General features: G+C 37.3%; 1 protein-coding gene across 6 annotated transcripts in view; it reads right to left on the bottom strand.

Annotated features, from left to right (window-relative positions):
• The window catches only part of dtna (dystrobrevin, alpha), a 61,373-nt gene that overhangs the window by 36,854 nt on the left and 12,019 nt on the right, over positions 1-12,500 (bottom strand). For all 6 annotated transcript variants that reach the window (XM_061979331.2, XM_061979332.2, XM_061979335.2 and 3 more), the window contains one exon: positions 556-623. In XM_061979331.2, coding sequence (XP_061835315.1) covers positions 556-622 — 67 coding nt within the window. In that variant the 5' untranslated portion in view covers position 623. The remainder of the gene's footprint in view (positions 1-555; positions 624-12,500) is intronic.

Raw genomic sequence — 12,500 nt, forward strand, 5'->3', positions numbered from 1 at the left:
AATAAAATAATTTCTTAATTTGTCAGTAATGGTGACTGTATACAGTACATGTACTACAGGACTGTATGGTAATTATACATTTGGGGGTCTGTTTTTCACGCCAGAAATTGACAGTTGGTGACCACATTTTATGATGCTTTTTCTATTTTAACATAAAAAAAACACTTCCTCACTAAGCCCATCAAGGATGTTGGGTTGCGTCCAAAGCGATACAAGCAAAACGCCTGCTTTTCAGTCTAGTGTGAAGTTACTTTTTAATGGACCGATGACTAGAGCTGCAGCAATTAACTCAAGTTCACTCAAGCTTTTCTACCGCCCTTATTGTGAAAGGCTTTAAAAAAAAAAAAAAAAGCACTTGCTCATGTACACTTTATTAGGTACACCTTCAACAATCTACTTGAAGTCTGCCTTTACGAATATGATAATTCAGTCAGAAAGGTACTAATGGTTGCAGTGGTGTGCAAGAGAACTGTGAAGCGTAGAAATGCACTGCATCATCATTTTTAACCCTCCTTCCTTTTTATATGGCTTGAGCATGACCACTAGAGTACTTACTCATCTCCACAAGCAGTTGCCTTCTATCCGCCATGTTGTCCCTGCTCCGCCCGCAGTCTTCAATCATTCTGATCAGAGGGAGAGAAAGTAAAAGTCAATCCACGCGCTCCTGATTTTAGCAGCGCCCTAATAAAAACCACGGCTTGATGACTGAACACATGCACTCGGAAATGTTTTCCGACTTAATTCCCCGAAGCGTCGGGGAAGCAACTGATAAAACTATTGTGCATGCTAGCCTCTAACCGCCTCATTAATACAGGCAGACATAATGAGATGATAACCATTCAATGTGACGACAACTACTCACATTTATATTCCTTTCATTTATCACCGTTTTTAAGAATATGTATTGTATGGCCACAATGATTGCACACATACAATCTAATGAGATGCAATATGAGGATGAACAACCGTTAGACTGGAAAAAAACAAAATATTGGAGATGTTTCACTCCTGTCCCCTAGGTGGTGATAATGCACCAATCACACTTTTGGTTCCAACTCATCATGCAGGAATTGTTTTTAATGCAAGTCTTTTATGCTTCGACTGGCAGCCACAATGCATGTGGAAAGCGTAAAAAAACATTCCTCAATCTGCAACTTTTAACTAGATCTGCACCAAAAGTGAACGTAGAAGCAGATTGTGTCTTGTGTGCTAATTCCTAACTAACAAAACAATAACATTTAAAGGAAAACTGCAGTTTTTTTTGGAATTTTGCATCATCATCATCTACAATCCTTTTATGCAATACTTTTTTGTGCGTCCGCCATTGTTGAAAAAACTGCTAACAATGCAGGTAATGGGGATTCTACTATTTTGCCCATAACACCTTCTTTTAAAACTCCTAAACTTCCAACAATGCTATTTACATGCCTGACCTGCCGAACCAAGCTAAAGCAACATTGTTACTGTAGGAAGTGAAGTGAATTAATTAACTCATATCATGTTTTGCTTATCAATCAATCAATCAAAGTTTATTTATATAGTAAATAAACTATAGCAAGTTGGCAAGTTGGATATATGGTGAAGATCTATATCCAACTTGGAGAAGGCTAACCACCAAGTTTAATTAAATAGTGGTATTTCACTTTAAGCACATAAGATAAGGCTTCTTAGTTTGATATTCGCAGGTGGATTGGATCACTTCTCGTAGGAAAAGAGGCTCTAATTGGGACTTCGTAATGCAAAAGTGATAGCCGTATCCTTGAGAAGAGACTACCTGTCTAGCTCAAAGCCAACATTTAAGACTTAAATTAGTTGTTTTGAAGACATTTCCACATGAACGTCCCCTTACATGGTCAGGTTGTGTTCTTCTGAATTAACGAACACCTAGACGCAAGAAGAAGGAATATAAGACTGCGGTTCGGCCTCTCCAGGTTAGGAGTGCCTTCTCCTGGTACTGCAGTCCTGAGTAATGACGCTCGCTTATAATAAAGCAACTTTTTGTTTAGCAAAGCGTCTCCAACGTCTCTTTTGATCCAGCCGCACTGCCGTGTCGCCCTTCTGCCCAAGAGAAGGTAACAAGACCAGAAATACACTTCAGAAGTAACGTCAAGGAAGGAAATAAACTTTTCTGACGTTGCGACGTAGCGCGGTTTAGGCCGCTACCAAGAGATAGGCTAATGCTCGCGACAAAAGCTGCTGCTGCATCGGCTTTGAGTTGGAACACAGTTACTGTAAAGCTAGGTTAATAACCAAGCATCTTGCCTGTACAGTAGAAGATTGTGGCATTAAGCTGAGAAGTTCGTCAACTTTGAAGTTACACACGCTACCAACAAAGAAAAGGATTAAAGCTGCAGATACTGACTCTCAACTACTCAACAACATCGCTAGGAAGACTCAGAACAGGGAACACATCTTGTGCTGAAAGATATAACCATCCCAACAAGAGTAAGAGCGGACATTGTAAGTGACTATTTTTTTATATTCTTATTTCGTTTAACACCAGCTTATAAAACATGTAGCTCATCGTCCGTATATTCAGGCTGAAAAAGAAAAGGGTACAGATCATTGTTTGTCCCAAAGTAGTCGTTGTTGGCTATAGCGAAATCTGCCATGATTAGTAGTTGATGTTGTTGTTGTTGTTGTTTTTGTTGTTGACGGAAGTAGCGGTCATTGCTATGCACTCTGGGAAATAAATGCGCCCAGGGAATAAGTTGTGGTAATGCTTAAAATTATCAGAATATTGTAATATTACATATTACAGTGCATGGTTACAGCTAGGCATGATGCAACAATATACTTTTTCATATCACAATTATCGTGACCAAAATGATCATTATCATTATTTTTGTGGCATTGTTACATGTCTTCAAAAAGTACTTTAACACACACTGCACAATTTTGACTACGTTTTTTTTTAAATTAAGTAACAAAAGTAAACAAACACACCGTTAGAAAACACGCTATTTTGTATGTTTTGTGTTTCTTATGTAGTGTTTTAGTCTTAGTTTTTTGTGTTTTAATGGTTACACTTCTGTTGTTTTAAATGTTGGTTTATACTTTAGCACTTTAAGATTAATTTAAGATTAATTTAAATGAAAAGTATGTAACAAGTAAAATCTATTATTATTTTTATCATTTCTGGCAGACTTGTGGCGTCCCACTCTGTCCTAGAACGCACCGTAAAACCACCTTTGTCTTGTATTCCTCTGAGTATAGAACAATCACTCTGTTCTAAGAGAGCGCAAATCGTAGGTTCATTGAGCAAATTGAAAATTTTAGTTGCTCAGACAGCAATGTGTTTATATAAATTCAGATTGAGGGATGTCGTTGCTTAATGGGCAAAGACGTTACTGTCTCGTCTTTTAAATATTAGTATTTAGTCTAACGTGCTGGCACCAGTCAGTCTGTGAGTTTTTTAAAGTGCAGTTATTGGTGACAGTTTTTCGATAATTTTAATTTAAAATGGTAACACTAACCTTTAGGAGTTTTACCACGGTTATTATTAACACCCTTTATCGTTACAACTCTAGTTACAGCAAGTATATAAAATGATGTTGGAGGGATTTATAGGTTGAATAGTAGAACACTTATTACCTCATACTTGCCAACCCTCCCGAAATTTCCGGGAGACTCCCGAAATTTAGCGCCTCTCCCGAAAACCTCCCAGGACAAATATTCTCCCGGAAAAACTCCCGATTTTCAGCCGGAGCTGGAGGCCACGCCCCCTCCAGCTCCATGTGGACCTGAGTGAGGACAGCCTTTTTTCATGACGGGAGGACAACAGGGTGACAAGAACTAAATAATCCAGACTAGAGATAAATTGTATTATTATGTTTATCTTACCTAAATATAAATATATGTATTAATTTAAAAAAAACTAAATAAATGTTTACTATATTTTGCTAAAAACATCAAAATTAATTGCATTTTTATTTTTATTTTTTCTGACTCCTTAATACATCCAGCCATAGAATTATACATTAAAATAAATATATTTGAAATAATTAATTTTAAATGATCATAATAATTCATTTAAATTGACCATATTTAATTATTAAAATAATTGCTTGTTTATCAACAACTTTAGCATTTTATTAATTACATTTTGAGTTAAGTTATCTTATATTCCTTAAGATTTATTTATGCAAGTTTGAAGTATCAATTATCTAAACACAGTTTTGTTTGCATATTTTCAGGATATATATATATATATATATATATATCCTGAAAATATGCAGGTACCCATCTGACTATGTATATATATATATATATATATATATATATATATATATATATACACACCGTATGTATGAAATACTTGGTGAATTCTAGCTGTCAATATACTCCTCCCCTCTTAACCACGCCCCCACCCCAAACACACCCCCGACCACGCCCCCTTCCCCACGCCCCCCACCTCCCGAAATCGGAGGTCTCAAGGTTGGCAAGTATGTATTACCTGCAATATTAACTGCCTTGTATTGGCAGTTTTTACTATCTAGAACTCACAAAAAACGAAAAGACGTTTGTAATTGTCTCACATGAGGATTGTGGCTGAAGCGCAAAATTCCAACAAAAGTGCAACCAGTGTAACCAATACGTTCTCGGATCGAGGTACACAAGAGGCTAGTGTCTAATTTTTTCCCCAGAGCATTGAAAAAGTTGGCTACGGCTCTGAAAGTTCTATTTTCTCCTACTTCTGTACATGTACAAATGAAATGCAAGCAACTACATGCACAGCGCATACGCAGACTGTGAGAAAACATAAGTAAGACAAGGACAAGACTTTCAAAGGGTAGAGGGAGCAGCCCACAGACGACTCACCCCACGCCTCGCTGCACACTGTCCGAGGCAATCTAATACACTTAGTCATGTGCATTGTTGCCATGGCAGCAAATATCCCTACCACAAAAAAAAAACCTTCCTCCACACATGAACCAACACCTCCCACTACAGACGGGCAAAGTTTGTATAGAAAAGAAAGTTATTTCACTCGTAAATATCTTCCTTTTATGAGATGAAGCTCAGTGGGGACGGTCGTTTTCTTTGGACCAGCGGCTTGAAAAAGGACTTGGTGAAATAATCATTCAGGCGTGCTATTTGAAATTACTTTGACAGTAATTAGCCCTATGCTGAAAACACACATGGCACAATCAAAACAAAATAAATGAAAGCAGCACTTTCTTCTAGACTACGTTTACACTGCAGGCCAAAGTGGAGCAAATCTGATTTTTTTTTTTTTTTAAATCTGATTTTTTCCAGCTGACTCTTTACATTGCAAGTAAAATGTGATCTTCATCAGACTCCAGTGTAAATGCAAACAGGCGCCAAAGTGGCCCCAATGCACTTATTCAACTTGCATGCGCAGTTCAATAAAGTGAAAACAAGGGAAGTTGACCGGATTCCGTAAATGAACAAGGAAGTTGCTACGACTACTACAAAATAAAATAAAAGTCTCCACCATAGATATGGTCGCCAAACTTAAAAAAAAATGTTTTTTTTTAATGTGAAAATAAATCAAACTAATATAATGTATGCATGGATGTATATATCAGTGGTGGGCCATCAGGGCCAGCAGGGCCTTCTCTGCTGGCCTAACATAACCAAAAATCATGATCATAATTAAAGATAAAAGTAATTTTTAATTTACTTTCCCTAAATATCTAAAAGTATTCATATTCTCTTCATGTCATATTATGTTCCTTCCAGCGCTGTTGTTTTTAGGTTAGAGTTTTTATCCAATCAAAATTCAGCTAGCTTATGTTGCCATGCTGTACGAAATCTGCCCGGGGCCTTCAGAATCAACAATGCGGGCGTCTGTGCACTGTAAGTGAACGGACACAAACATTTGACAGACAGTTGCGATAGCCAATCAGATCACGAGTTGGTGTCAGTAAGGCCTTCTAGCTGGCCTAAGGCAGATATATAGTGATGTTATGCGCTAGGTAACATAAGAACTCCATTACCCAGCATGCCACAGTAGTAAAGAGCATGCGCAGTAGCCCCGTTTAGGTTGTTGAATGTAGACATGCCGGCAGCGGGATGTTTTTGATGAGCACGCTGTGGAGTAAACTTTAAGAACTCAGCCAACATGCCTCGTCTCCATCTTTTATGATTAGACAAGACAACACATATATTTGCAAGGCCATTTTCAAGAAGGATATTTAAAGAGAAACTACATCTTGTGAGACGATGTCGGCCAACCCCGAAAGCTCCAATGGGTGCTACAAATTGTGAGTTCAAATATTTTATTTCTTTATTTTTCACGTTTAATATATGTTTTGGAATTTTAATTTTGACAGTACCACATAAGCTATGTTTTAATTGCTAATGTGGGTTTATGGATTTTTAAATGCGCCAGAAAATAACGTGTTTTGTTCACTGTGGATGTGATTCAGTGCCTAGTAGGGCGTAAATGTGTTCCTGTATAGTATTTCTCCAGCAATGCTCATGTGGTGACATAAATTATGGTATTTTGAGAGGTAATCATTTTACACAGGACATCACTGAAGGCCTAGGTGGGAAACGCACGGCCCGCCACTGGTATATAGTGTAAAATATTTGGGAGGGTTGTAATCTGTATTGGCTGTTAAGTAGAGGAAACATGGACATCAGCGTGGATCTACGTTAGCGTTACTTTTCCACTCACTTACTGTACGTAAACAACTTATGCAATGCACGCAACATGTAAGCAAAAATGCCACAGCGTCAATTCCGGTCCTTCAACAATTGCTATTTCTTCTAAATCAAAATATAAATTCATATATTACATAAAGCCAATCGTGCTGACTAGTGATGGACCGAAAATTTGTCTGTCAAAAAAAAACTTTATTCCGGATGTTGTGATGAAGTATCCACTTCTGCTGGTGGGCTGCTTCTTTTCCCGTGCACATGAATAACGTAGCTTGCCTAAAGCTGACGAAAAAGTTGTATGGCCGTTTAGACTTAAGTCACATATGAAAAGATCGGATTTCAATCGGATTTGGACTTCCTCATGATGTGGCCTGAATCTGATGCGAAAAGATCAGATTTGAAGCACTTTGGAGCGTTTAGACCGGCAAAAAAAAATCATATCGGTGTCACTTGAGGGGGACAAAAAATCTGATTTGGTGTGCAGTGTAAACAGGGCCATATACACCTGCTGTGCCAGGGATTAAGAAGCCGGAACAGTAAGAATCAGTGTTGCTAATTTAGCGACAACAGGAAAGCATGTATCGCACCCTCCTCCCCTTCTAAAAACACTTACAACTAGGGCTGTGAATCTTTGGGTGTCCCACGATTCGATTCAATATCGATTCTTGGGGTCACGATTCGATTCAAAATCGATTTTTTTTTCAATTCAACACGATTCTCAATTCAAAAACGATTTTTTTCCCAATTCAAAACAATTCTCTATTCATTCAATACATAGGATTTCAGCAGGATCTACCCCAGTCTGCTGACATGCAAGCAGAGTAGTAGATTTTTGTAAAAAGCTTTTATAATTGTAAAGGACAATGTTTTATCAACTGATTGCAATAATGTAAATTTGTTTTAACTATTAAATGAACCAAAAATATGACTTATTCTATCTTTGTGAAAATATTGGAAACAGTGTGTTGTCAACTTTATGAGATGCAATGCAAGTGTAAGGGGCGGCGTGGCTCAGCGGAAGAGTGGCCGTGCGCGACCCGAGGGTCCCTGGTTCAATCCCCACCTAGTACCAACCTCGTCATGTCCGTTGTGTCCTGAGCAAGACACTTCACCCTTGCTCCTGATGGGTGCTGGTTAGCGCCTTGCATGGTAGCTCCCTTCATCAGTGTGTGAATGTGTGTGTGAATGGGTAAATGTGGAAGTAGTGTCAAAGCGCTTTGAGTACCTTGAAGGTAGAAAAGCGACCCATTTATCATTTATTTATTTAAGCCACTGTGACACTATTGTTCTTTTATTTGTATTTTTATAAATGTCTAATGATAATGTCAATGAGGGATTTTTAATCACTGCTATGTTGAAATCTTTACTAATATTAATACTGTTGTTGAAATATTCATTTTTGTTTCACTACTTTTGTATTGTTCTGTGTCGTGTTTGTGTCTCCTCTCAATTGCTCTGTTTATTGCAGTTCTGAGTGTTGCTGGGTCGGGTTTGGTTTTGGAATTGGATTGCATTGTTATGGTATTCCTGTGTATTGTTTTGTTGGATTGATTAATTAAAAAAATAAAAAAAATAAATAAAAAAAATAATTAAAAAATAAAAATAGATTTTTTAAAAATGAGAATCAATTCTGAATCACACAAAGTGAGAATCGCGATTCGAATTCGAATCGATTTTTTCCCCACACCCCTACTTACAACTCTGTCTTGCTTGTGATACAAAAAACAACACAGAAAGATGCAACAGAGAACAAAGTTCATTTGTATTTCTAAACATATTTGTTTTGCTTTTCATGCTTTTTTTGCTCACTTTTTTTCCATAGGGTCATTAAAAATAACATGCACAAGCATCAACTTAGATTGTGAGGTCATCTAAACCCACCTGCCACCACAACTACATTCCAGTTCTGTGAGAAACACTGTGTAACACCACTTTCTAAGTCATTTGTTGCACTTCAAAAATCTATTTCAAACTTTTCTGGCACCTAACACGTAAAAATTACATATTCAAATTGTTATAAACATTCTCTGACTGCTGATCTTTCTTCAGTATGACAGCTGTTATGATGAGATGATATTACTGCCATTAAAACACAACATTTGGTTTTATCATAGCAGAGGGGGAAGAAATTACTTAGTTGAACAGGTTTCAACTTATCGGACATCACCACATGCAACAAACTATTCAAGTCAGCTGGCTATATTTTTTTCATCCAACCTTGAAAATGCCACCTGTATTTCATCCATATCATTCACATTATCTGGCTCATTCATTAACTTGTGGCGAAGGCTTCCATGCAAGGTGCCAACATGTTCTACTAGAGCCTTTCGAGGAGAGGTATCAAACTCATTTTAGCTCATGGTGCACATGGAGGAAAATCTATTCCCAAGTGGGCCTGGACTGGTAAAATCCTAGCATGATAACTTAAAAATAAAGACATCTTCAGATTGTTTTCTTTGTTTGAAAATAGAACAAGCACATTCTGAAAATGTACAAATCATAATGGGTTTTTTTTACACTTAAATGTTACGGTTAATAGTACTTTGCCTTAATTTGTCGTTATTAATGCTTTAATACTTTCTGAATAAAATATGTGATGATGTTCATCAGTCAAATAGGTGGACTTGAATCTGGCGGAGTTTTAAAATGCTCCCATTGGTTTTAATTTTTAATCTATCAAAATATCGAATTATTAATAATATCAATATCAAATTACAGGATGTTATTAATGTAATTTACTCATTTTCCTCAGCTGATGTACTAGCATCGTGTGGTTTGTTCTGTAAACATGTAGCATCATCTACAACAAAACTTGTGAATTTGGACTCATTTCATTATTCACACACAAAGTTAGATGGGGATACATATTATTTCAGCATATTTTTGTCTGGCCAGAAAATCTGTCCCCATAAGTACAACACGAAATATACAAAAAGCATTTATCTGTGTAGAAATGTCACAGGTTACATAACCAAAAACATATTTGACAATCAAGGCATGAATGTAACAATCCACATTATCACTAAGGCATGAATGTAACAATCCACATTATCACTAATAAGCAGCGTAAGTACATAATATCCAAACATGGAAGTGTTGCCTCCCTGGCTGAATGAGCATATATCGCACACTTCGGTCTCCTGAATGTATTCTTGCTCATCCGCAAGGATCGGACATTGCTCGAGAGCTAGTGAGGCAGCAGAGTGTGGAATTGGCTCTTTTGGTTGCTTTGTTAGGCCTGTTCCGTGCGCAGTATTTTTTATTGGTTGCTCATTTTTTGTTTTTTCGTTATGGTTTACTTTTGTAGCTATGTGTAGAAATGACTCCTCTAAAGTACCGTAACAGCTGGTTGCATCATCTCTGTGCTCTATAAATGTATTTTATGTATTTTGGGTTCTTTATTGTTACTCTCTAGTTTTCATGTGTTTTTACCTTATTTTTGTGGGGTTTTTGTACCTGCACTGCAAACACATAATTTCCCCATTGTGGGATAAATAAAGTCTATCCTATCATATCCTTTTAAGTCATTCTGATTTGAAGTCATGCAAATTTTTATACTGAACAAACTCATCTCACGGCCCGGATAAAATCTGTTTGCGGGACAGCTCAGCTTTAGAGGAAACAAGTCATGCACAGGGTCCCTTTAACAAGGCTCACTTTCTCACCAACGACTGCTGAACAAGCCGCCTGGTTTTGAAGCATTACACTGGAAACTCGAATTCAGTAGTAAAATGTGGAAATAGAACAGAATTATCTAAAAAAAATGTCCCTTTAACGCCGCACAAACACGTGACGGTAGGTACCACTGTATTTTTGCCTCATGCCTGTGAGAATCGCATGCGTTTGACTGAAACATTAAGGAGTGGGACTATACAGGCCTAGCTGCACTGTGCTCAAACAACCACCAGGTACCATCGGTGAGCAGATCATAATGTATCATCTCTTTTTCTCAATGATTCAGAATCGGTTTGATTGATTTATCGATTAAATCCATTTATTTGATTAGAAAAAAGCTTTGATTCATATTATGTTGCTTTGATTCATCGTTTAATGAGCGTGACAAATAAAAATGGATAAAATCCGTACAAGCAAAAAATATTTTGTTTATTTCAACAATTTTCCCTAAAATATGCATTGAGTGTATGGAGTGTGTTTTATTAGATTACGCAGTAATAACTGGATTACTTAAAAAAAATGATGGCTGTAGTCCTATGCTGTACCTTTAAACCTGAAATGATCACTTTTTAAAATAAATGTATTTATTTTTTACTTTTCTCTTTTGCTTGTTTCTTTTCTTTTCAGACATGTTTTGGAGCTGCAAACATGTGATGCACGTCAATGTAACCTCGTTACCAATGTTAGAAATTAACCAAACCATTCTACAAAACACGGTAGAAAGTAAATTATCAAAGAGTCATTAGCCATTAGACCACGGGTGTCAAACGTATGGCCCACGGGCCGTATCAGGTCCGCAAACAGGTTTAATCCGGCCCGCAGCCCGCATAATGAGTATGCTAAGAATAAGAATTAGCTGCAATTTTTGAATGAAAGAAACTGCTGTTCTAAATGTGTCCACTGGATGCCGCAATACCATCCATCCATCCATTTTCTACCGCTTATTCCCTTTGGGGTCGCGGGGGGCGCTGGAGCCTATCTCAGTACCAATTCCAGTCAAACACATGTCACACATCAAACTGTTTAAAGATGACGTGTCAGCTGACTTTAAGCGCCCTTTGGCTTGGCTGCCGCTACTCCGATCAGCGCAGGTAAAATCAATCAGCTGTTCCTGTTGTGGCAGGCGGCAGACTAATGCTATAGTGACGGACAATACCTTCTTTGATTGTAAATTATCCACTCAACAGATAAAAAAAACGAAACTGTAAGATGCAAAGACTTAAGTCAGAATGACCATCATCTTTGTAGTTAGAATTCCGTGCAGCGCTTGCAAATTGTTGACGGCACAATGTGCACCCTGAGCTCCATTGTAAAAATGTGTGTTTCTACATTTATTGTTTGTTCCATTTTATTTTATGCTTAAATCTATCATGTTCACATTTGTTAAGTTTTTAGTTGTGTTACCTTTAATTAGGCTATTATGGTGTCATTTTGACAATTGTTTTGTTTATATTATAATTGTAATATTTGAATGATGCTAAATGAATGTGTTGTGGCAGTTGCAGGTGTCACCAATGCGGCAGTTTGAGGAAACCCTCCGTTGCTTTTCCAAACATTTTTAATGGTAACCTGCCCACATGAGAATGCTAAACAGGAAGTGCTTTAGGTTTAATGGCTTTGTAAAAACACTGTATAAGTTCATTGTGTTCTTCTCAGTGTTATGAAACAGCTCTAATTTTTTCTTTAGAATTGTCAACTAACTTGGAAGTATTTTGCCAAGAATATTTATTTGTAATGTGTACATTTTCAAAATGTGCTTGTGCTATTTTTGGCCAGGGTAAGACAAAAAAAACTATTTTGAAGTTGTCTTTATTTTTATATTATTATGCCATGATTTTACTAGTCCGGCCCGTGTCGGAATAGATTTTCCTCCATGCGGCCCCTGAGCTAAAATGAGTTTGACACCCCTGCATTAGACAGTATGAATGTGTGCATGGTGTTACGATATGGTGTCCTGATGATGCCTAAATAAACGAGAAAAAGCTTTGTAATTATCATGAAAGACAAGATAGGTGCAGTCATTTATTCAGAAGCAGTGATGAAGGTGTGCTGACATGTACACACATCACCAGTAGTACAATGTCACACTGCAAGCGACCCCATTCATAATTTCTACAGTGGGTGAATATAAATGCGTGTAAAGATGTGCAATTTTAAAGATGAACAATGATAACCCAACCCCCACCCCGTCGTAT

The sequence above is a fragment of the Nerophis lumbriciformis genome, linkage group LG19 (genome assembly GCF_033978685.3).
Source record: "Nerophis lumbriciformis linkage group LG19, RoL_Nlum_v2.1, whole genome shotgun sequence".
Taxonomy (NCBI): Eukaryota; Metazoa; Chordata; class Actinopteri; order Syngnathiformes; family Syngnathidae; genus Nerophis; species Nerophis lumbriciformis.